Raw genomic sequence first — 24,262 nt, 5'->3', positions numbered from 1 at the left:
GATTCCAGAACACATTTGAACATTCTTACAAGTATAAAAGAACAGACGAGTAATAAAAGTAGAACTGAGTATTTACTAGCAACATAGAGAAATTTCAAGCGTCCACTTTTAGATCCATTGTGTTCCATAATGAAGATGAAAGTAAGTAAAGTAAGATATCTGAACAAAACATCCACTTCGAAGATTTGTCTTATAGGCTTATAGACAGCAAATATATCCAATATCATCGTTAACAGTAACGTTATTCACCTTGAAAAAGGTGTGAAATACTCTCCTGCTACAAAGGAAGTTAAGTGATGTTAGAGCAATATTGTCCTCTAGTGGCGTTCTTTATGTACTGCAAGGATTTAAAAGTAATTACCATTCCTAAAAAAGGACTTAACAATAATGTTTTCAGACATGGATTTTTCCTGAGATTATGTTATGATCTGTTTAAACAAAGGGCATTAACTGAGAAAGTGATAAGATACATAAATCTAAAATCATCACTTATAGGGTAATTTCTACTGAGAAGTAGTTGTCCCCAATCATGACCCCTCAATTGTGATTTATGAAAATATCCCTTAAAACAGGGGTCTCCAACCTTTTTTGCACCACGGACCGGTTTAATGTAGGCATTATTTTCAGGGACCGGCTTTCCACTTGTGCCAAACAAATACAGCAAAAATAAGTGCATGAAAAATACAGCTCACTATAACGCTGAATTTGTGGGAGCCCTGGACTTGTTTCTTTGCAATGAGATCCCCAGCAGGTTACCATCAACCTTTGGCTACAATCTGTCACATTTATACTGTATATGTTCAATAATGTGCATTGTATCATGTCACAAAGTTATAACAAATATAACAAATTGCAACTTCTTGTGAGGAGTTGTATTCTACATCTATAAACAAGCTTATTGGTGTGTCTAGTGGGACAGAAAGTTAAGTCGTTTGTAGTCGTTAATAAATTATTGAATGTTTCTCTGCGGCAAGGTAGCAAATGCGTCACGGACCGGTACCGGTGGTTGGGGACCACTGCCTTAAAACATTTTTTAGATTTGTATAAATGGTGTAAATTCAAATATCTTTATGATTAGGTTCAAACAGAGGTTAAAATACACAGCTTTATTAGACTTAGATTTAGACTTCCTTTTATTGTCATTCAAATTTGAACTTTACAGTACAGATAAGAACGACATTTTGTTGCATTAGCTCGTTGTAGTGCAGGATAAAAGAGCAAAATGGTGCAGATATACACTACCGTTCAGAAGTTTGGGGTCACATGTAAATGTCCTTATTTTTGAAGGAAAAGCACTGTACTTTTCAATGAAGACAACTTTAAACTAGTCTCAACTTGAAAGAAATACACTCTATACATTGCTAATGTGGTAAATGACTATTCTAGCTGCAAATGTCTGCTTTTTGGTGCAATATCTACATAGGTGTATAGAGGCCCATTTCCAGCAACTATCACTCCAGTGTTCTAATGGTACAATGTGTTTGCTAATTGATGATTAGAAAACCCTTGTGCAATCATGTTCACACATCTGAAAACAGTTTAGCTCGTTACAGAAGCTACAAAACTGACCTTCCTTTGAGCAGATTGAGTTTCTGGAGCATCACATTTGTGGGGTCAATTAAACGCTCAAAATGGCCAGAAAAAGAAAACTTTCAGCTGAAACTCGACAGTCTATTCTTGTTCTTAGAAATGAAGACTATTCCACAAAATTGTTTGGGTGACCCCAAACTTTTGAACGGTAGTGTAAATAAATAGATTACTGTACAGATAAATATATTGCACTTTTGCATATGCATCCATGTTTATGGATGTATGTTATATTGTCTTTATATTCCAGCGAGTTAATCCGTTTTTTGGGGGGATGGAGGGGATTATTTTGATGCGTTTAAGAGTCTTATGGCCTGAGGGAAGAAGCTGTTACAGAACCTGGCGGTTCTTCTACGGAGGCTGCGGAACCTCTTTCTAGAGTCCAGCAGTGAAAACAGTCCTTGGTGGGGGTGGGAGGAGTCTGTGCAGATTTTCTGAGCCCTGGTCAGGCAGCGGCTTTTTGCGATCTCCTGGATAGGAGGAAGAGGAGTCCTGATGATCTTTTCCGCCGTCCTCACCTCTCCTTCCCAACCCAGAGATGGCACTCCGGGCGACAACTACGGACTCGGGCTTGGATGAAGCCAGCAGGACCACATCATCTGAAAAAAGCAGAGCCCCAAATCCTGCAGCCATGTATGCAGTTTTCATACATAAAGTATATTTCACTTTTTATTTTAAGGCTGTCCAAGGTGCTGCTTTTTTTTTTTTAAATATTATTTTAAAATGACACCAGAATGCATCTATTCTGCTAATTCTCTTACATTCCTCAACTAATTCAAGCCAAAGACCAAAATGTTCATCTCATTTGGGACATGAGTGCTATCGATCAACATTTCCCGAAAATTGCCACATTTTCCGCAATTTAAAGAATTCACACTCAGCCAGCCCGAATATTTTATTAGCAATCCTTACACTATAATTGCCAAAAGTATTTGGCCACCTGCCTTGACTCACATATGAACTTGAAGTGCCATCCCATTCCTAACCCATAGGGTTCAATATGACGTGGGTCCACCTTTTGCAGCTATTACAGCTTCAACTCTTCTGGGAAGGCTGTCCACAAGGTTGCAGAGTGTGTTAATAGGAATTTTCCACCATTCTTCCAAAAGCGCATTGGTGAGGTCACACACTGATGTTGGTGGAGAAGGCCTGGCTCTCAGTCTTCGTTCCAATTCATCCCAAAGATGTTCTATCGGGTTCAGGTCAGGACTCTGTGCAGGCCAGTCAAGTTCATCCACACCAGACTTCGCATCCATGTCTTTATGGACCTTGCTTTGTGCACTGGTGCACAGTCATGTTGGAAGAGGAAGGGGCCCGCTCCAAACTGTTCCCACAAGGTTGGGAGCATGGAATTGTCCAAAATGTTTTGGTATCCTGGAGCATTCAAAGTTCCTTTCACTGGAACTAAGGGGCCAAGCACAACTCCTGAAAAACAACCCCACACCATAATTCCTCCTCCACCAAATTTCACACTCGGCACAATGCAGTCCAAAATGTAGCGTTCTCCTGGCAACCTCCAGACTGCTCCATCAGATTGCCAGATGGAAAAGCGTGATTCATCACTCCAGAGAAGGCGTCCCCACTGCTCCAGAGACATTCTTTACAAAATACTATATACTAAGAAATATATTGTATGTATAAATAATACATTTTATATAGACAGCATAGTAGAGCAGTGGTCGGCGCTTGTGCCTCACAGTGAGAAGGTCCTATGTCCGATTCCTGTGCTCAGAGTCTTTTTGTGTGGAGTTAAAGTGCCAGTGATTGTCTCACACACACTAGGTGCGGTGAAATTATCCTCTGCATTTGACCCATCCCCACAGGGGAGCAGTGAGCAGCAGCGATGGCTGCGCCCGGGAGTCATTTTGGTGATTTAACCCCCAATTCCAACCCTTGATGCTGAGTGCCAAGCAGGGAGGTAATGGGTCCCATTTTTATAGTCTTTGGTCTGACTCGGCCGGGGTTTGAACTCACGACCTACCGATCTCAGGGCGGACACTCTAACCACAGGGCCACTGAGCAGGTTTGCATGTTCTCTCCGGTTACTCTCCGCCAAAGACATGCGCCAAGTGATGGGAATCTAAAACCGGTTCCCAGAGAATAAATTCCTTGGAATCGCTTGACATTTTTCCAAACGGTTCCAGGCGGAGCAAATGTTCTAACGTTAACTTCAAGAAAAGATTGCAACAGTGCTAATTGTAATAATTGCAAGACCGCTTACACACAGCATGCAATAATTATAAATGAAAGTCACGTTTCTAACCGCTCCTATCTCATCCCAGCAGCAGTAACGCAGGCATGTCATCTGAATACAACACCGCCAATCATGTTAGCGCTATATAACTTTGCTGCACGTAGTCATTTGTTCCACGCCCGTTGCCGCAATTCTAAAGCACTGACAAGCCTTTTTTTTTTAATTTCCGTGCACAATTGACTATGACGAATGTATCATAGAATTATGCAAACACAGACAAACTGGATTTTCAATATTCAGTTAATTACAAACTCCACCTACTCGCTTGTTATTGTATAAATCTAGTGTGACCAATAAATATACTGTGTAAACAGTATATATGATATACTGTGTCTATATGTACATACACTGTATATAGAATATACTGTATATATAAATATACTGTGTGTGTATATGTGTGTATATATGTATATATATATATATATATATATGTATATATATATATATATATATATATATATATATATATATATATATATATATATATATATGTATATATATACAGTGGAGCAAAAAAGTATTTAGTCAGCCACCCATTGATTGTCAATGGGTGGCTGACTAAATACTTTTTTGCCCCACTGTGTATATATATATATATATATATATATATATGTATATATATATATATATATATATATATATATATATATATATATATATATATATATATATATATATATACAGTATATATGCATACTTACATACTGTGTATATATACACTGTCTAAATATATACAGTGTTTGTGTGTATATATATATAGACAGTATATTATATATATACATATATGTATGTAAACTGTATATAACTATATATATATATAAGTATATATACACTATGTATATACAGTGTACATAAAGTAAAAGTACATAGTATATTTATATACATACAGTATATTATATATAGAGTATATATATATATATATATATATATATATATATATATATATATATATATATATATATATATATATATATTACATACACACTGTATACACGGTATATATATTGGCAACAATGAATATAATAATATATAAGTGAGTTAGTGGAGTTGCAAATTTAAAATCCAGTTTGTAAGTTTCTTCACTTGCACAACTCAAAAAGTCTGAAAATGAGACTGATTTAAATCTTAACCCTGATCATTCCTTCAGACTATAACTTCAGACTATCGTGTGTGAAAACAAACGGTGATCATCTTGGCTCTTGTCCAGTTTTTTGAGGCGTCAACTTCCCCAAGTACAGGTTTGTGTAGACTCGGCAGCCTATCTTAGCACTGTGTTTGTCATTTTCTCATTTGTGATTAATGTTTTTAATTTTTTAATTTTAAGCATTTGCCTATAAGTAAAACCTCCTTTCCAAAGTGGGAGGTGACAAGAAAGTGTAAGAGTCATAATGTTGTCGTCTTCTTTGTTAGGCGGCCAGTGACACACCTGAACCAGCATAATGACCACAGCATCCAGAATCTCCTTCTGCGTGGGGTTTGTGTTTGGAGGCTTCATGGTGCACATTTTTCTATGGCAAGCATTCTTCACGAATACTTTTTATGTGGAATTAGCCAGCGGCTCCGGAAAGCTTCTCGATCATCAGCTTGAAGAACAGAAAGTGTGGAAGAAAAATGGGTCAGCGCTCTTCAATCTGAAACACCCTCATCATTCAGGTAGATTCCATGTTGCTCTTGTGTATTTGTCATTTTATACTGGATGTAATATGATCTTGTAGCTAATTGTCTTCACTCTTAATAGTGGAAAGAAATGTGGTTTTCTTTTTATTGGTGTGAAGAGATTACTGTATTATATGACACAAACTCTGATTTTTAACTCTGATTGCCAACATCACCAATGTTTACACAGCGAAATATTACAATTTTATTTATTCTGTCAAATCAAAAATCAGATTAATCACACTTTTGAATTTTGATTCATCACAATGAATGGGAATACAAGGGTCAATACTTTGTCCACTTTTATTTAGCCTTTTTATTCATGCCTTTATGCAGCCCAGCAACCAGATGCGGATATTTACATAGCACAATTCATACACAGGGAATTTAAAATGACAAGAAGGCAGGAAACCACTCCCTGAGGTTCTCAGGGCCCCAGATGGTTCAGGAGACCACTCCTTGATGTTCTCAGAGCACTAGATGGTTCAGGAGACCACTCGCTGATGTTCTAAGGGCCCTAGATGGTTCAGGAGACCACTCCTTGATGTTCTCAGAGCACTAGATGGTTCAGGAGACCACTCCTTGATGTTCTCAGAGCACTAGATGGTTCAAGAGACCACTCCTTGATGTTCTCAGAGCACTAGATGGTTCAGGAGACCACTCCCTGATGTTCTAAGGGCCCTAGATGGTTCAGGAGACCACTCCCTGAGGTTCTCAGGGCCCGAGATGGTTCAGGAGACCACTCCCTGGTGTTCTCAGGGCCCAATATTGTTCATATGGTTCTAACATACCAGCAGAAGACCACTCCCTGAGGTCGTCCGAGCCCGAGATGTTCATATGATTCTAACAGACCAGCAGTAGACCACTCCCTGACTTTGTCAGAGGCCGAGATGGTTCATATGGTTCTAAAATGTCAGCAGGAGACCACTCCCTGAGGTTCTCAGGGCCCGAGATGGTCCAGGAGTCCACTCCCTGAGGTTCTCAGAGCCCGAGATGGTTCTTATGGTTCTAAAATGTCAGCAGGAGACCACTCCCTGAGGTTCTCAGGGCCCGAGATGGTCCAGGAGTCCGCTCCCTGAGGTTCTCAGAGCCCGAGATGGTTCTTATGGTTCTAAAATGTCAGCAGGAGACTACTCCCTGAGGTTCTCAGAGCCCGAGATGGTTCATATGGTTCTAACAAACCAGCAGGAAACCATTCACTGAGGTTCTCAGGGCCCGAGATCGTTCAGGAGACCACTCCCTATGGTTCTCGGAGGCCGAGATGCTTTACATGGTTCTAACATGTCAGAGATGTACTTTGGCACAAGACCATGAAAAGACTTCTACACGAGCAACGTTGTTTTAAGGTTTATTCTCTGAGAGACAGGAAGCCAGTGCAGTAACCTAAGCACTGGACCAATATGGTCATATTTCCTGGTTCTGGTCAGGACTCGAGTAGCAGCATTTTGGATGTATTGCAGCTGTTTTACAGCTTGTTTAGAAAGCCCAGTGAGAATGGTACCACTGATGATTTTACGATCAATTTCTGGCAACTGAGCTGCCATGTTTTTACAGTAAAATCTACTGACTTTTTTTTCACAATGTAGCCTTATATTGATATTTTTGTTATTTTAAAAAATAAATGCTAAAAACATTTATTGTCAGCTTTGTATTATAAGTGACTCAGTATATTATTATTATTAGTTTGAATATTTCAGCTATTTTCTCGCTACATACCAATTTGTTTGCTCTTTTTTCTTACATTTTTACGGTTATTTTAATTCCAGGTAAGAATATAATAATAATAATAATATTACGATTGCGTAACTGCATAATCTAGTCTGTCAAAAATTCTGCCTGTATGAAAATATTCAGTTACATATTTAAGTGTTCGTTATTGTTTTTTTTTCTAATTAATTAATTCATAAGTTAGTCTTATTTTAAATTTTTAAGCAGCTGACTAAATGTTTGTATAAGTACACTACCGTTCAAAAGTTTGGGGTCACCCAAACAATTTAGTGGAATAGCCTTCATTTCTGAGAACAAGAATAGACTGTGGAGTTTCAGATGAAAGTTCTCTTTTTCTGGCCATTTTGAGCGTTTAATTGAGCCCACAAATGTGATGCTCCAGAAAGTCAATCTGCTCAAAGGAAGGTCAGTTTTGTAGCTTCTGTAACGAGCTAAAGTGTTTTCAGATGTGTGAACATGATTGCACAAGGGTTTTCTAATCATCAATTAGCCTTCTGAGCCAATGAGCAAACACATTGTACCATTAGAACACTGGAGTGATAGTTGCTGGAAATGGGCCTCTATACACCTATGTAGATATTGCACCAAAAAGCAGACATTTGCAGCTAGAATAGTCATTTAGCACATTAGCAATGTATAGAGTGTATTTCTGTAAAGTTAAGACTAGTTTAAAGTTATCTTCATTGAAAAGTACAGTGCTTTTCCTTCAAAAATAAGGACATTTACATGTGACCCCAAACTTTTGAACGCTAGTGTATATTTTATTTTTATTTTTAGAGCTTCTAATATTCTAGATCAGGGGTGTCTTAAACCTTTTCCACCAAGGGCCCCATACCGAAAAGTCAAGTTTGATTTTATTTATAAAAATATATATATATATATATATATATATATATATATATATATATATATATATATATATATATATATATATATATATATATATATATATATATATATATATATATATATATATATATATATTTAAAGACAAAACGTGTTATAGGTGACAAGTATATTAGTAATTATTAGTTTAAAAATTTCAGTGTTTTCTCATTACATTCCGATTTTTTGCTGTTTTTTTCTTAAATGTTTGCTGTTATTTTTTTTTGGATCGATATGTTGTTTGAAAACACACAACTTTTCTATTTAAATACAGTCAAGGGCAAAACAAACAAGAAATGTGATAGTCCTCCAAACACGAGTCAATGTTTTGACGAGTTGAATCACGCCCTATGTAGATTTCATTAACTCCAAAGGCATTTGTGCCTCACCTGGGGTAAAATTCCCTAGAGAGGCACACCTGGAGGTGCAGCCCGAGAGCGACTGATCAGCCTAATTAGTGTCATCAAAGCGCCAACCGCTCTCTCTCTCGACAGTTGTATGGCAGTACATGAATAAATACTCTCTTCCAATAGCTTGACAGCGGCAGTTGGAATACAGTCTGGTTACTTCTCACGCACTTATGTTCATATTTTGTATGTATGTTATCTATGTCCATATGTTGTCATATGTATGTTATCAATGTCCATATGTTGTCATATGTATGTTATCAATATTCATATATAAGTTATCAATGTTCGTATGTTGTCATATGTATGTTATCAATGTTTATATGTTGTCATATGTATGTTATCAATGTTCATATGTTGTCATATGTATGTTATCAATGTTCATATATATGTTATCAATGTTCATATGTTGTCATATGTATGTTATCAATGTTCATATATATGTTATCAATGTTCATATGTTGTCATATGTATGTTATCAATGTTCATACACTACCGTTCAAAAGTTTGGGGTCACATTGAAATGTCCTTATTTTTGAAGGAAAAGCACTGTCCTTTTCAATGAAGATCAATCAATCAATCAATCAATGTTTATTTATATAGCCCTAAATCACAAGTGTCTCAAAGGGCTGTACAAGCCACAACGACATCCTCGGTACAGATAACTTTAAACTAGTCTTAACTTGAAAGAAATACACTCTATACATTGCTAATGTGGTAAATGACTATTCTAGCTGCAAATGTCTGCTTTTTGGTGCAATATCTACATCGGTGTATAGAGGCCCATTTCCAGCAACTATCACTCCAGTGTTCTAATGGTACAATGTGTTTGCTCATTGGCTCAGAAGGCTAATTGATGATTAGAAAACCCTTGTGCAATCATGTTCACACATCTGAAAACACTTTAGCTCGTTACAGAAGCTACAAAACTGACCTTCCTTTGAGCAGATTGAGTTTCTGGAGCATCACATTTGTGGGGTCAATTAAACGCTCAAAATGGCCAGAAAAAGAGAACTTTCATCTGAAACTCGACAGTCTATCCTTGTTCTTAGAAATGAAGGCTATTCCACAAAATTGTTTGGGTGACCCCAAACTTTTGAACGGTAGTGTATATTCTCTTATGTATGTTATCAATGTTCATACTGTACATTTGAGCCAGATGTTATATTGTGTCTCGGTTTGTGTTTGTTTTACAGTTTGCACAGCTTCCTTTTGTACTATTTGGATTGGAGGCACATGCTACTGGGGGACAGTAGTACCAGTTTGTTATATTTCAATATCTCGTAAATGCCTCGTTTTATCATTCCGTGTCTTGACAAAGGAAGCCTTTAATACTGTTAGTTATTTGTGCGATCATAGGTTGAACCCAAGAGGTCATCCCAGGTTGAACTTTTTACTTTTAGATTCGCTGAGAAGGGTAGTCCTACCGTTGTCAGTTTGATAATGTACAATATACACTAACAAAAAGTATGCCAAATATACAGTTTTAGCCTGTTTAAGCAAAAAAAAAATTATTCACTGTTTTATAATGATATTTTTAGTATTGGATAATAATTATATAGTGATTTATTAGACACTCAAAGCGCATTACAGTGAGAACCGAGAAGCCATCATTCCTTCACGCTACATTCACATCTTGATTGTTGTAAGCTACATTTTATAGTAATAATAATAGTAATTATACACAGAGTCATGTATGTGTTATCCTGGCTGTGATCTTCAGTTGCTTGCCAAGATCAACTTCTAGCCGCCGGCAGTCAGTGAGGGATGTGACTTCGCTCATGGCTGGTTGTTGGGCTTCTTTCCAGCTCTGTGAAACCTGATGGTGTTGGTGGCTGTGGCTACGCTGCCAGCAACTGCCTTCCGGACCTGGTGGTGGCGGCGATAGCCCCCGTCTCTAAGGTCTTTTATGCACCTGCTAAGGGATCAAGGGATCCCCGTCCTAGACACTGGGGTCAAGATGGTGTCTCTGTTTGTCCTCAGACGTGGAGTTTTACTCGACTTGGTAGGATGTCGTAGACAGCCTGGACTAAAAACCTGATGCAATGGAAGGTTGTTTACCATATGTTGGACCAGGTGATCTTTCCTTGCAGAACATTCTCCCATTCAGTCTAAGCTTCTTGTTGCCCCATTCTCACCTAGCTAGCTTGTTCTTTCTCCATGCTGGCCTAAACCTAAAAGAGACGACGTCGTTCTCTTCCCTTGGCCTTGTCCAGCCTGGTTGTTGGGAAGTAGTCAATTCCTGTGCACCCTGTAGCTGTTGACCCCACCAAAGCTTTCTGCCTCAGTCTGAATTCAGCTGTCCCCAGAGCATTGTATGCTCTCCATCCTCTGCCTGTTCGCACCTGAAGGCCAGCTGATGTCACCTTTGGATCCCTGGACTTTGTGTACCGCATTGTACGTTCCTGCAACGTATTGTTCCATTCTGTTCAGCAGGATTGAACGCTCTGTTGTATCAAATACTTTTTAAAGGTTGTCGACGTATTCGTTTATTCTGGAGCCAGAAGATGTTTAAAGAAGACACAATGTATAAACTTCAAATCAGAAGTATTTATTCCCTATTGGATACAATTCTAATACAATTTGTCTGAGCGCTATCTGTCCCTTGTAGCATTCAATACGGCGACTTACACAGGGCTGTCCGGACACGCCCTTCCCCTCGCGCTCTTACAATATATATCACAATGTTTGAATATTCAATGAGGTGTCTTCTTCCAGGCGTGGGATCTTCCTCTGCCTTCTTCTTCCTGGACTGCGACTTCATACAGGGTGACACACAAAAAGCTTTCATCACCTAAACTTGAATAACTTTTGAAATAATTATTCAATGCTTTTTATTTTTCAGGTTTACCAAGAATAATTAATGTTCTAAAAGTTTAGAAAATTTCAACTTTGAGATGCCATGGATTACTGAACAAAAGACATTTATAGTTGAGGCCTATTTTCGAACCGCTCGTTGTCGTCCTCGAACCAGAATGGTCCAATGATGCCATGTTTGGAGATGGCGACCCATGCAGTGCACTTGACAGAGTGTAATGGCCTTTGCAGACAGTACTCAGGGGGTGTGCTACCCCAGAAGATGTTGTTCTTAGAGTTCACATGACCTGACAGCAGAAAATGTGCCTCATCCGAAAACCAGACATTGTCAAGGAAGTCTGGCGCAGCGTCAATCTTATCGCAAAACCACTGGCACATGATCACTCGTTTCCTCATGTCGGCAGGTGTAAGCTTTTGTTTAATCTGTATCCTGTGAGGATAGAGGTCGAGATTAATGCGATTAAAATTCTCCGCACAGCCTCCCGGTTCATTCCAAGCTCCTGACTTCGTCGACGCACAGACTTGCGTGGGCTGCGAACAACAGAGTCTCTGACTGCATCAACGTTCTGTGGTGTCCTTGATGATTTCGGTCGTCCAGAGTGTGATTGTCTGTTAGTATCTTTACGATTGAGGTTATTAACAGTCCCATGGGTTCGGAACTTGTTGACCCATCTGTAGATCATTGTGTGGGCAGGAAATTCACGACATCCAAACCGTTCTTTGAATTGCAATTGAGCCACTTGGATAGAATTCAGCCGAAAACTATATATGTCTTTTGTTCAGTAGTCCATGGCATCTCGAAGTTGAAATTTTCTAAACTTTTAGAACATTAATTGTTCTTGGTAAATCTAAAAAATAAAAATAATTGATTAATTATTTCAAAAGTTATTCAAGTTTAGGTGATGAACGCTTTTTTTGTGTCACCCTCGTGTCTGGTGTTGTCCTTCAGACCTCGGCAAAGAAGCCGTCAACAGTGGCTAGAATGTGGGAGATAAGCGTGAATGTGCGTATGCTTGAACTTGGACCCAGTTTCAACTGGAACTTAGAGGATATGATTAGTTGCACTGCCTATTCTAAGCATATACACTACCGTTCAAAAGTTTGGGGTCACATTGAAATGTCCTTATTTTTGAAGGAAAAGCACTGTACTTTTCAATGAAGATAACTTTAAACTAGTCTTAACTTTACAGAAATACACTCTATACATTGCTAATGTGCTAAATGACTATTCTAGCTGCAAATGTCTGCTTTTTGGTGCAATATCTACATAGGTGTATAGAGGCCCATTTCCAGCAACTATCACCCCAGTGTTCTAATGGTACAATGTGTTTGCTCATTGGCTCAGAAGGCTAATTGATGATTAGAAAACCCTTGTGCAATCATGTTCACACATCTGAAAACACTTTAGCTCGTTTTAGAAGCTACAAAACTGACCTTCCTTTGAGCAGATTGACTTTCTGGAGCATCACATTTGTGGGGTCAATTAAACGCTCAAAATGGCCAGAAAAAGAGAACTTTCATCTGAAACTCCACAGTCTATTCTTGTTCTTAGAAATGAAGGCTATTCCACAAAATTGTTTGGGTGACCCCAAACTTTTGAACGGTAGTGTATATACTAAACAGTTCTTAATCACTTCATCCTTCATTATCTTAAATATATTCCAACATAATACAGTATAGCCCAACAAGATCAATAAACATACCAACTGCATGTTTTGCCCAGTGCCTTTGTCATTTCTGCTCTTGCCTTTAAAGTGCTTCCTCTTGTTCTAAAGACATTTGATATTAATCAATGCATTTTATAAGCGCTTACTGGATCATCTTTCTCGATTAGTTGTATATTACTGTAAAGTAGCAAGAACATTTGTCTATTATGAATAAAATAGTTGTTTTTGTAAATGGGTATAACTATGTGTTTTTGTTTTGTTTGGGAATCTGGAATGATAAATATAAGCGAGGGTTTTAAGATTGGGAACAGTCGGTAGTTTACGTTTATGATTGCATTTCTGAACAATACTTTTTAACCTTCAACCAATGCTGTTTTATGTTTTTAGATGAAGACAGCAGAATGGCAGATGAATTGTACAAAAAAGTACGCATTCTTTGCTGGGTGATGACTGCACCCCAGAACCTGGAGACGAAGGCTCGCTATGTGAAGGACACGTGGAGTCGACACTGCAATATTTTGGTCTTTGTTAGTTCCGTGGACGATCCCAACTTCCCAACTGTGGGTTTGGATACAAAAGAGGGCCGTGACCAGCTTTATTGGAAAACCATCCGGGCCTATCATTACGTCTACGAGCATCACGGCCACGAAGCCGATTGGTTCCTCAAGGCGGACGACGACGCCTATGTAATAGTGGACAACATGCGCTGGCTTCTTGCAAACCACACCCCGGATGAGCCTGTTTATTTTGGTCGAAGATTCAAGCCCTTCGCCAAGCAAGGCTACATGAGTGGTGGCGCTGGATACGTGCTGAGCAAGGAGGCCCTGCGACGATTTGTAGGAGGCTTCAAAAGCAAAGTGTGTACTCACACCAGCTCAGTGGAGGACCTCGCGATGGGACAGTGCATGGAGAAGGTGGGTGTGCTGGCAGGAGACTCCAGAGACACTTTGCAACGGGAGACATTTCACCCCTTTGTACCTGAGCAGCACCTTACTGCCAAGTTTTCAAAGACTTTCTGGTATTGGAATTACAACTACTACCCCATCTCACAGGCAAGTGAAGGAATGTCTTTTCTCATTTCTTGTTGACAGCATTTTGATAAGCTTTTTGTGTGGGGAATAGTTGACTGGAAACATTGTATAAATAATGTTGTCGTTATCATGCGAACCCTTATAAGCTCTGATGACTATTGGTGCAGTCAAGTGTGGTTTACTTTTTAATTGCATATTTTAATAGAATACCATTTTTACCCAACAATGCTATTAGGGATGTATACCGGGTACCGGTTCCTATTTGGTACCGGTTCCTAAATGGGTCGGTCCAGGGTAGGGTTGTCCCGTTACCAATATTTTGGCACCGGTACCAAAATGTATTTCAATACTTTTCAAAATAAAGGGGACCACAAAAAAATTAATAATGGCTTTTTTTTTTAAACAGAAAACCGTATGATACATTAAATGTATGTTTCTTATTGCAATCAAACAAGAAGTTTGTCATAAAATTATATAGTGAACATTCTAGACAACTTGTCTTTTCGAAGGCTCCTAAATTGGCTGCTGACATATGCAGCAACATAATGTGTCATTTCCCATTCTATTGTTTTGTCAAAATTATGAGGGACATACGGAGCCCCTGAAGCAGGGGTGTCCAAAGTGCGGCCCGCAGCTAATTGTTTACCAGCCTGCCACACATTCTGCAAAAATTGCAAAATTGATAATGCAAAAATTTTAAAAAAGTGGAATGAGGTGAAATTTAACAATAAAAAGTTGCAATGTTGACACAAAGCTGCCATGCAGGCTGTTTTTTTCTTTTGTCTTTGTTTATTTTTCTTTTTTTTGCCATTTCTAAAAATAAAATAAAAAGACTAAAAATCTATGTTATAATGATTTATTACATAAAAAATATCACTTTAAAATGTTTTATGTGGAAAAAATATTGCATATATTGTGTGGTTGCCATAAAAAAACATCAACGTTTTATTTGACAAAAGAGCATAATACAAACAAAATAATAGTTCAAACGTAAAATCGACAGATATATCTGAAGTTGATCTCGTAATTTAAGTGTTAAAAGTTAAAAGTAAAAAAAACTAATAAAAATGTATCACTTTGAGTGGGGGACCTTTTGGATCCCAAATATATTTAGTAGGATTTTATTTAACTTTTCACTGTGATTACTCAAAAATATTAAAGAATTAAAATCAATGGTGCCCTGCATTATTGATCTTTTAGGGCTCTAATTACTAAATACTGCATATTTCAGTTTTACTATAAAAAACAAAGTTGCCTTTGACAGAAAAGGCATAAAACCTTTTTTTTTTTTTTTTTTTTTACTTTATATCAACCTCAAGTTGATATAGAGATTTACTGTAATCGTTAAATAAAAAATAATAATAATAATTTGACTTATTTTTAACAGTTTAATGACTGAGACCCTTTATGGTCCCCGGGAGCCCTGAAGGTTAAAAAAAAAAATCCATACATTTTGTTAAGGTTTGAAAATGAAAAATATCAAAATGGCCCCCGCATGCTTAAATTGTTCCGTGTGTGGCCCTCAGTGGAAAAAGTTTGGACACCCCTGCCCTAAGGGGACATGGGGGAATTTTTGTTTTTTATAATTCTAATTATTTTTTATTTTTTTTAGACATGTATCTCGTGCGCACGAGAATCTTTTTATAAAGTTAAAAATAATAAAAAAAATAATTTAATAATTTTTTTTTTTCTTCTTTTTTTTAGACATGTATAAAAAGTTTCTCGTCTGCACGAGATACATGTCTAAATTTTTTTTAAAAAAAATAAATAAATAAATACAAATCCCCCATGTCCCTTTATAGTGTATAGTGTAGGGGACAAGAGGTAGAAAATGGATTATTAATCTACTTGTTCGTTTACTGTTAATATTTGATTACTTTCTATCTACATTTCTGTTAAAATGTAAATTAGCACTCATTCCCTTGTTGTTTGGATACATTACATTAGTTTTGGGTGATACTACAAATCTGGTATGGATCCAATACTAAGTAGTTACAGGATCATACATTGGTCATACTTTTATTAAGTTCTCCTGTGTCCTGGGAAATATTTCCAGACTTATAAACAATTTTTTTAAAAATGACAAAAGATTTTGTGATCATAAAAAATATTGATGTGGTCGTTGTAGTATCGACTACATACGGCTCTTGTACTTGGGATCGTTACAGTCAATATATGTATAACTCCGTCCATTTGTTTACATTGAGGAGCGCTAGTTTGCAGCTACTGTATCCTCCTACAGTGCGGAGTGAAGCATGTTTAGCTATTCCTCGTCCTGTCGGGATGATACTGGTAAAAAACGTACTTTATTTGTCGCCGTGGAGGTGAGGATTAGGGATTTAGAAGAAGCTAAAAGACTGCCAACTGCGGATGGATGATACACAAGTAGAAACTCTGCAGGCCTGATTGCATCGCACATGATATCACACACAAGTAAACAAGCTGCAGGACTGCTTGTATCGCAGATGATATGACACACAAGTAGACACTCTGCAGGACTGATTGTATCGCACATGATATCACAGACAAGTAAACAAGCTGCAGGACTGATTGTATCGCTCATGATATCACACACAAGTAAACACACTGCATGATTGATTGTATCGCACATGATATCACACACAAGTAAACACGCTGCAGGACTGCTTGTATCGCAGATGATATCACACACAAGTAAACACGCTGCAGGTCTGCTTGTATTGCACATGATATCACACACAAGTAAACACGCTGCAGGTCTGCTTGTATTGCACATGATATCACACACAAGTAAACACACTGCATAACTGATTGTATCGCACAGGATATCACACACAAGTAAACACGCTGCAGGTCTGCTTGTATTGCACATGATATCACACACAAGTAAACCCGCTGCAGGTCTGCTTGTATCGTACATGATATCACACACAAGTAAACACGCTGCAGGTCTGCTTGTATTGCACATGAGATCACACACAAGTAAACACGCTGCAGGTCTGCTTGTATTTGTATTGCACATGATATCACACACAAGTAAACATGCTGCGGGTCTGTTTGTATTTCACATGATATCACACACAAGTAAACACGCTGCAGGTCTGTTTGTATTTCACATGATATCACACACAAGTAGACACTCTGCAGGACTGCTTGTATCGCAGATGATATGACACGCAAGTAGACACTCTGCAGGACTGATTGTATCGCACATGATATTACACACAAGTAAACACGCTGCAGGTCTGCTTGTATTGCACATGATATCACACACAAGTAAACTCACTGCATGACTGATTGTATCGCACATGATATCACACATTTTACATGCAAGTACATATAATTTGGTAATTTGTTTTCTTTTTGCAAATGTCCGATATCAATATAAGATAATGACAACCCAATACCCTTTATGCACCAAACAAAAAATGACTAACTTAATGAACTGTATTTTTTGTGTGAAGAAGTATTTCTACAAAAAATCCAACTTTTGTGTCTATAACGAACAAAGGTGAAAGTAATGCATTGTCTGTGCTTCATTGCAAAAACACTCTGTGTTGTCTTCCAGGGTCCAAACTGCTGCTCGGACTTGTCTGTGTCCTTCCACTATATACATGACAGCAGCATGTATCTGTTGGAGTACTACGTCTATCACCTGCGTGCCTTTGGCTACAGATACCGCTACCAGCCCCCCACTCCGCTCGGGTACTCTTATGAGAAGGTGCGCTCACAGGCCGCTGCTGTTGCTGTGGAAAAGAACAGCATTTCTCAGGAAAAAGATGCGGAAGGCGAGGTTAGTGAAAAGATGGCGGATGACTCCCAGCTTCCAGCTGCCAAAGTTCCTCCTGCAGTCAAGCAGGTGGGCGGCATCGTTAATGAAGAACAGTAATGCACAAATGTATCTTGGGACTGCTTTTAACATTCACATTTTAACCCAACTAGTTGTCATTCTGCAATAAGTCAAGCTGAACCTTTGAGGGAACTGGAAGGTGGTGTTTATAGAGCAATACTGCCCTCTAGTGACACTTTGTTTTACTGCAGGGATTTAAAGGCGTACTTTCCTTGTAAAAGTGCATTTATTCCATACTTGCCAACCCCACCGTTTTTAGCGCCTCTCCCGACAACCTCCCGGCAGAGATTTTCTCCCGACAAACTCCCAGTATTCAGCCGGAGCTGGAGGCCACGCCCCCTCCACCTCAATACGGACCTGAGTGGGGACAGCCGTACTCACGTCCGCTTTCCCACAATATAAACAGCTTGCCTGCCCAATGACGTCATAACATCTACGGCTTTTAGAGAGTAGAGTGCACAACAAGGAGAGAGAGTTCTTGGTTTCTTATGTGGGTTTATTGTTAGGCAGTTTCATTAACGTCCTCCCAGCACGGTAACAACTCACAACATTGACAACAACAGCAGTCACGTTTAGTCTACCGTAAAGCAGTTCGACTGCAGTAAACAGCAATGTTGTGACACTCTTAAACAGGACAATACTGCCATCTACTGGATAGCCTGCAGAACACTGAAATTCAAATATTTTATTTATATGTATAATAAAATTTAAAAAAAAAAAAAAAAAAAAAATATATATATATATATAGCTAGGATTCACTGAAAGTCAAGTATTTCATACATATATATATATATATATATATATATGAAATACTTGATTTGGTGAATTCTAGCTGTAAATATACTCTCCTCTTAACCACGCCCCCGCCCCGACCACACCCCCGATCACGCCCCCCCCCCCCGCCCCCCACCTCCCAATATCGTAGGTCTCAAGGTTGGCAAGTATGATTTATTCTGCTGCTTTACAAAATAATTGTGTGTATTATATCACATTCAACTAACTGCATTGCTCATATTGTAGTTTCCCCCCCCAACAACCTGTCAGGTTGGAGATTACTGCCTTCATGAATTCAATGAGGTGCCCTATAACTAATTCACTTTACTCCTTATTTTAGATAGGAAGGTAGATCTTTATTGTCATTGCACAAGTACAACAAAACTTTGTTTTCAGCACAAACCCGTTCAGGATTAGACAAACAGTGTACAGCATGGGTGTCAAACTCTGGCCCTTGAAGCGATATCAAATTAACACTAGAGCTGGCCCGCTGACTTTATACAGCGGCGGTAACACCGCATTCGCCGCTAATTCTCATACTTGCCAACCCTTCCGGGAGACTCCCAAATTTCAGTGCCCCTCCCAGAAATCGTCACGTCCGCTTTTTATCCAGTCCAACGAGTACTGGCCTAGTCACATATAATATGTGCGGCTTCTGGAAGCACACACAAGTGAATGCACCGCATACTTGATCAACAGCCATACAGGTCACACTGAGGGTGGACGTATAAACAAGTTTAACACTGTTACAAATATGCGCCACACTGTGAACCCACACCAAACAAGAATGACAAACACATTTCGGGAGAACATCCGCACCGTAACACAACATAAACACAACAGAACAAATACCCAGAACCCTTTGCAGCTCTTCTGGGACGCTACAAGGTGTGTGTTTGAGGAGGGGGGGGGTATTTTGTAGCGTCCCGGAAGAGTTAATGCTGCAAAGGGTTCTGGGTATTTGTTGTTTACTACGTAAATGACCGCCATAACCACAACACCAGGGGGAGCTCCACTCACCACGTTAAACCCAGATTCCGATCTAACAAAGGTCTTAACTCATTCTCCTTCTATGCCACCTCAATATGGAATGCACTCCCAACAGGTGTAAAAGAAAGTGCATCTCTATCCTCCTTCAAAACCGCACTAAAAGCTCCCCCCCTCCACATCCCACCTCCCCGGATTGTAAATAATCAAATGTATATACTTGTTCTTATGCTTTCTGAACTCACTTTGTTCACTGCTCGCTGTACATATCCTACCAAGTCACACCTACACTGTTTCAATGTCCATTTCTCAGATGATGCAATTGTTGATGACGGAAGGGCTGATATCACCCCCCCCCCACCCCCCTCCACATCCCACCCCCCGGATTGTGAATAATGTGAATAATTCAATGTATAGATAGATAGTACTTTATTGATTCCTTCAGGAGAGTTCCCTCAGGAAAATGATATACTCTGATGATTAACTTGTGTGATGACTGTATTATGCTGATAGTATATATTTGTACCATAAATTGATTAACGTGGACCCCGACTTAAACAAGTTGAAAAACTTATTCGGGGGTGTTACCATTTAGTGGTCAATTGTACGGAATATGTACTGTACTGTGCAATCTACTAATAAAAGCTTCAATCAATCAATCAAACAATAGCATCACTGTTCACTGGCAAAATAAAGAATGATCTTCCTAGAAAGTACTTTTAATGGGATCAGTGTCGACTGTGTTTGGCAATGGACCAGTTAGTATTATAATCCGTTATGTTTGCAGACCTCGCGAACGATTATGTGGCCCGGCCGTAGCACAGCTAACTGTATTAGCCGACTTGGGCGTCTATTCGAGGTTTCGAAGCCGCAGTGCAGTATAAGTGTTAACATGGTATAGAATAGAAAAGCCTTGTATTGTTAATATACACATGCATACATCCAGGATTTAGCATTTGAGAGATAATGACTCTGTAGAAGTTTCCCAGCAGTCACAAGACATTAAAACATTGAGAACTTGTTGAATTAGGTCCTGGCGTTTAGCAACTCAAACGTACCGTTGACACAACATGCTTTTTGATGACGTCTAATCAATGTTGGGTTCTGACGCTGATTTGACCATTGAATGTTGGTCATTTCCCAACCGTTAATCTACAACACAACTACAACGTTGAAACAACATGCTTTTTAAACAATGTTTATTCAATGGCAGGTTGTGACGTTGACTTAATCATTCAAATTTGGTCTTTTCCCAAACCAACAACGTGGATCCAACGTTGGACATCATCAGTTTACAAATACAACTATTTTGCAACCTTGTTTCAAAGTCAATTTTAAAGGACGTGTGTGGATAATCAATGTTGCATCAATGTCTTGTGCCTGCTGGGTTAACCTTAGTCAGCGTTTCCTTACTGCGTCGTCTCCTCATTCAGACGACAAAAACCCCCACGGTTAGCCGCATGGTGTCGCTACATCACCCGGGATGGTGTGTTATGGTGAAAGGCAAGTACAAACCCCGTTTCCATATGAGTTGGGAAATGGTGTTAGATGTAAATATAAACGGAATACAATGATTTGCAAATCATTTTCAAGCCATATTCAGTTGAATATGCTACAAAGACAACATATTTCATGTTCAAACTCATAAACTTTATTTTTTTTTTGGAAAATAATAATTAACTTAGAATGTCATGGCTGCAACACGTGACAAAGTAGTTGGGAAAGGGCATGTTCACCACTGTGTTACATGGCCTTTTCTTTTAACAACACTCAGTAAATGATTGGGAACTGAGGAAACTAATTGTTGAAGCTTTGAAAGTTGAATTCTTTCCCATTCTTGTTTGATGTAGAGCTTCAGTGGTTCAACAGTCCGGGGTCTCCGCTGTCCTATTTTAGGCTTCATAATGCGCCACACATTTTCCATGGGAGACAGGTCTGGACTGCAGGCGGGCCAGGAAAGTACCCGCACTCTTTTTTTACGAAGCCACGCTGTTGTAACACGTGCTGAATGTGGCTTGGCATTGAATCAGAATCAGAATCAGAATCAGAATAGTTTTATTGCCATTGTTTGAGAACGGGTTCACAAACTAGGAATTTTTCTTGGTGCAAACGTGCGACATAAAACACATATAACACATATTTGGTATAAAAAGAGCTGTGACTGAGCTATCAGATAGACTTAGAAGTTAGAAGGGATTGTCTTGCTGAAATAAGCAGGGGCGTCCATGAAAAAGACGGCGTCAGCATATATTGTTCCAAAAGCTGTATGTACCTTTCAGCATTAATGGTGCCTTCACAGATGTGTAAGTTACCCATGTCTTGGGCACTAATACACCCCCATACCATCACACATGCTGGCTTTTCAACTTTGCGTGGATAACAGTCTGGATGGTTCGTTTCCTATTTGGTCCGGAGGACACGATGTGGAATATTTCCAAAAACAATTTGAAATGTGGACTCGTCAGACCACAGAACACTTTTCCACTTTGCATGAGTCCATCTTAGATGATCTCGGGCCCAGAGAAGCCGGCGGCGTTTCTGGGTGTTGTTGATAAATGGCTTTCGCTTTGCATAGTAGAGCTTTAACTTGCACTTACAGATGTAGCGACCAACTGTAGTTACTGACAGTGGTTTTCTGAAGTGTTCCTGAGCCCATGTGGTGATATCCTTTAGAGATTGATGTCGGTTTTTGATACAGTGCCGTCTGAGGGATGGAAGGTCACGCTCATTCAATGTTGGTTTCCGGCCATGCTGCTTACGTGCAGTGATTTCTCCACATTCTCTGAACCTTTTGATGATATTACGGAGCGTAGATGTTGAAATCCCTAAATTTCTTGCAATTGCACTTTGAGAAAGGTTGTTCTTAAACTGTTTGACTATTTGCTCACGCAGTTGTTGACAAAGTGGTGACCCTCGCCCCATCCTTTCTGGTGAAAGACTGAGCATTTTTTGGGAAGCTGTTTTTATAGCCAATCATGGCACCCACCTGTTCCCAATTAGCCTGTTCACCTGTGGGATGTTCCAAATAAGTGTTTGATGAGCATTCCTCAACTTTATCAGTATTTATTGCCACCTTTCCCAACTTCTTTGTCACGTGTTGCTGCCATCAAATTCTAAAGTTAATGATTATTTGCAAAAAAAAAAAAGTTTATCAGTTTGAACATGAAATATGTTGTCTTTGTAGCATATTCAACTGAATATGGCTTGAAAAGGATTTGCAAATCATTGTATTCCGTTTATATTTACATCTTACACAATTACCCAACTCATGTGGAAACAGGGTTTGTAAAACTTCTTTTATACGGTCTGAGCAAAACAAAACAAAAAACAAGTACTACAGTAAACAAAGCTGCCGGGGCGCGGACGAAAGTCCAGTGGGCGTGGTGAGAAGGAATTAATTTGCGTCCAACAACTCCAGCTGTCAAAACAAATCGTTTTTGAAGGCATCCAGAAATTGGCATGAAGATAGGTCTTTACAGCAAAATTGTAACTCCACCTGTTACATACACCAAAATGAAGTGTTTTAAATAAAGAAAAAATATCCTGATATGACCCCTTTTTAAAGGGATCAATGGCACTGGAGTCGGCCCCTTGGCCTCACTTAGCCCCCATGTTCCTCTTGATGATGGGAAGGAGCAGGGCAGACAAACAACACATAACTCCCCCAAGTGAATCAACATTCTCGGCCTCATCTCGCTGGCGAGCAGAGAGAAGAGCCAGCTGAAAGACAGATGAGCTCGGAGGGAGGAGGATCTATGGGATGTCCTGTCCTGCAGAGAAAGGGGGCTGGCGGGGGGGGAAGACTGCTTGGAATTTGAGGAAACCCTGCGGAGAGGACAGCCTGTTAGACTCTCACTGCAGTCGACGGTGTGGACTCCGTTTTCTGAGGTAAGTTGGAGCGCATGTCCTCATATTCTACTTTTCGGTAAACGTCTCTCACTGGCTGACTTTGTTTCTTTAGTCTCTTCTTTAATAATTGCAAGATGGTGTCCTCCAAGCTCAAGTGGTTGATTGTGGTCCAGCTCCTGCTCAGTGAACACGCTCTGTGCAGGACGCAGCCTTTGGGCCACAGTGATTCCTTCCGTGGAAACGGCGTGACAGCCACACCGGGTCCTCAAAGGCTTTCATCGGATGCAGAAGAACAGAGCCTCAAGTCAGCCGAGCGCATTGTATCCCTCCTAAAAGCAAAGCTTCAAGAGAAGATTCCGGCTCTCCACCTTGACGGGAACGTCACCTGTGGTGAGCTGCTCTCTGCCAGCGCCCTGGATGACTCTTTCTCCTCCATGTTCCCTCAGGAGCTACTGGCTCTTTCTTTGGTGCCAGTGCTGGTGGTGGCAGACTGCCCACAGGAGGCCCACGGCCTGGTGATCAAGCTCTACGGCCAGCTGGGGGTGGGCGACACTGACCAGCTCCTCCTGGAGGTGCAAGATCTGATCCAGAGAAGGTGGAAGTTGGCATCGGAAAACTCCCCTCGGGAGAGCGGGAGCCACCTGGAGGCCGTGATGTTTAACATCCAGCAGCTGGCCGCAGTGGAGCACGGCGTGGGACGAGCCGAGATGACGTCAAGTTGTGAGGGTTGGACCCGAGTGAATGGAACCGTACTGCTTGGAGAAGTTGTCAACATTGCCCCCGGTGGGCTG

General features: G+C 39.7%; 2 protein-coding genes across 6 annotated transcripts in view; both read left to right on the top strand.

Annotated features, from left to right (window-relative positions):
* Positions 1 to 1,650: 1,650 nt before the first annotated feature.
* LOC133643245 (glycoprotein-N-acetylgalactosamine 3-beta-galactosyltransferase 1-B-like) lies at positions 1,651 to 23,363 on the top strand. 5 transcript variants are annotated; one of them, XM_062037693.1, is made up of 7 exons: positions 1,651 to 2,220; positions 4,989 to 5,079; positions 5,252 to 5,315; positions 5,393 to 5,494; positions 13,389 to 14,053; positions 17,580 to 17,870; positions 19,936 to 20,512. In XM_062037693.1, the coding sequence occupies exons 5-7, from the start codon at positions 13,403 to 13,405 to the stop codon at positions 20,041 to 20,043; spliced, it is 1,050 nt and encodes a 349-aa protein (XP_061893677.1). In that variant the 5' UTR covers positions 1,651 to 2,220; positions 4,989 to 5,079; positions 5,252 to 5,315; positions 5,393 to 5,494; positions 13,389 to 13,402; the 3' UTR covers positions 20,044 to 20,512. The 5 variants fall into 5 exon arrangements, with proteins under 5 accessions (XP_061893677.1, XP_061893674.1, XP_061893675.1 ...); XM_062037690.1 differs by having other exon boundaries at positions 5,252 to 5,494; XM_062037691.1 differs by lacking the exons at positions 1,651 to 2,220; positions 4,989 to 5,079; positions 19,936 to 20,512 and adding an exon at positions 23,188 to 23,363 and having other exon boundaries at positions 5,182 to 5,494; positions 17,580 to 17,804.
* A 1-nt stretch (position 23,364) lies between these two features.
* The window catches only part of apof (apolipoprotein F), a 1,811-nt gene continuing 913 nt past the window's right edge, over positions 23,365 to 24,262 (top strand). Inside the window, exons 1-2 of the mRNA XM_062037689.1 lie at positions 23,365 to 23,510; positions 23,584 to 24,262. The exon at positions 23,584 to 24,262 is cut by the window's right edge and continues 913 nt beyond it. Coding sequence (XP_061893673.1) covers positions 23,383 to 23,510; positions 23,584 to 24,262 — 807 coding nt within the window. The 5' untranslated portion in view covers positions 23,365 to 23,382. The remainder of the gene's footprint in view (positions 23,511 to 23,583) is intronic.

Source organism: Entelurus aequoreus, linkage group LG26, assembly GCF_033978785.1.
Source record: "Entelurus aequoreus isolate RoL-2023_Sb linkage group LG26, RoL_Eaeq_v1.1, whole genome shotgun sequence".
In the NCBI taxonomy this organism is placed as follows: Eukaryota; Metazoa; Chordata; class Actinopteri; order Syngnathiformes; family Syngnathidae; genus Entelurus; species Entelurus aequoreus.
This window is presented reverse-complemented; position numbering and strand designations above follow the sequence as displayed.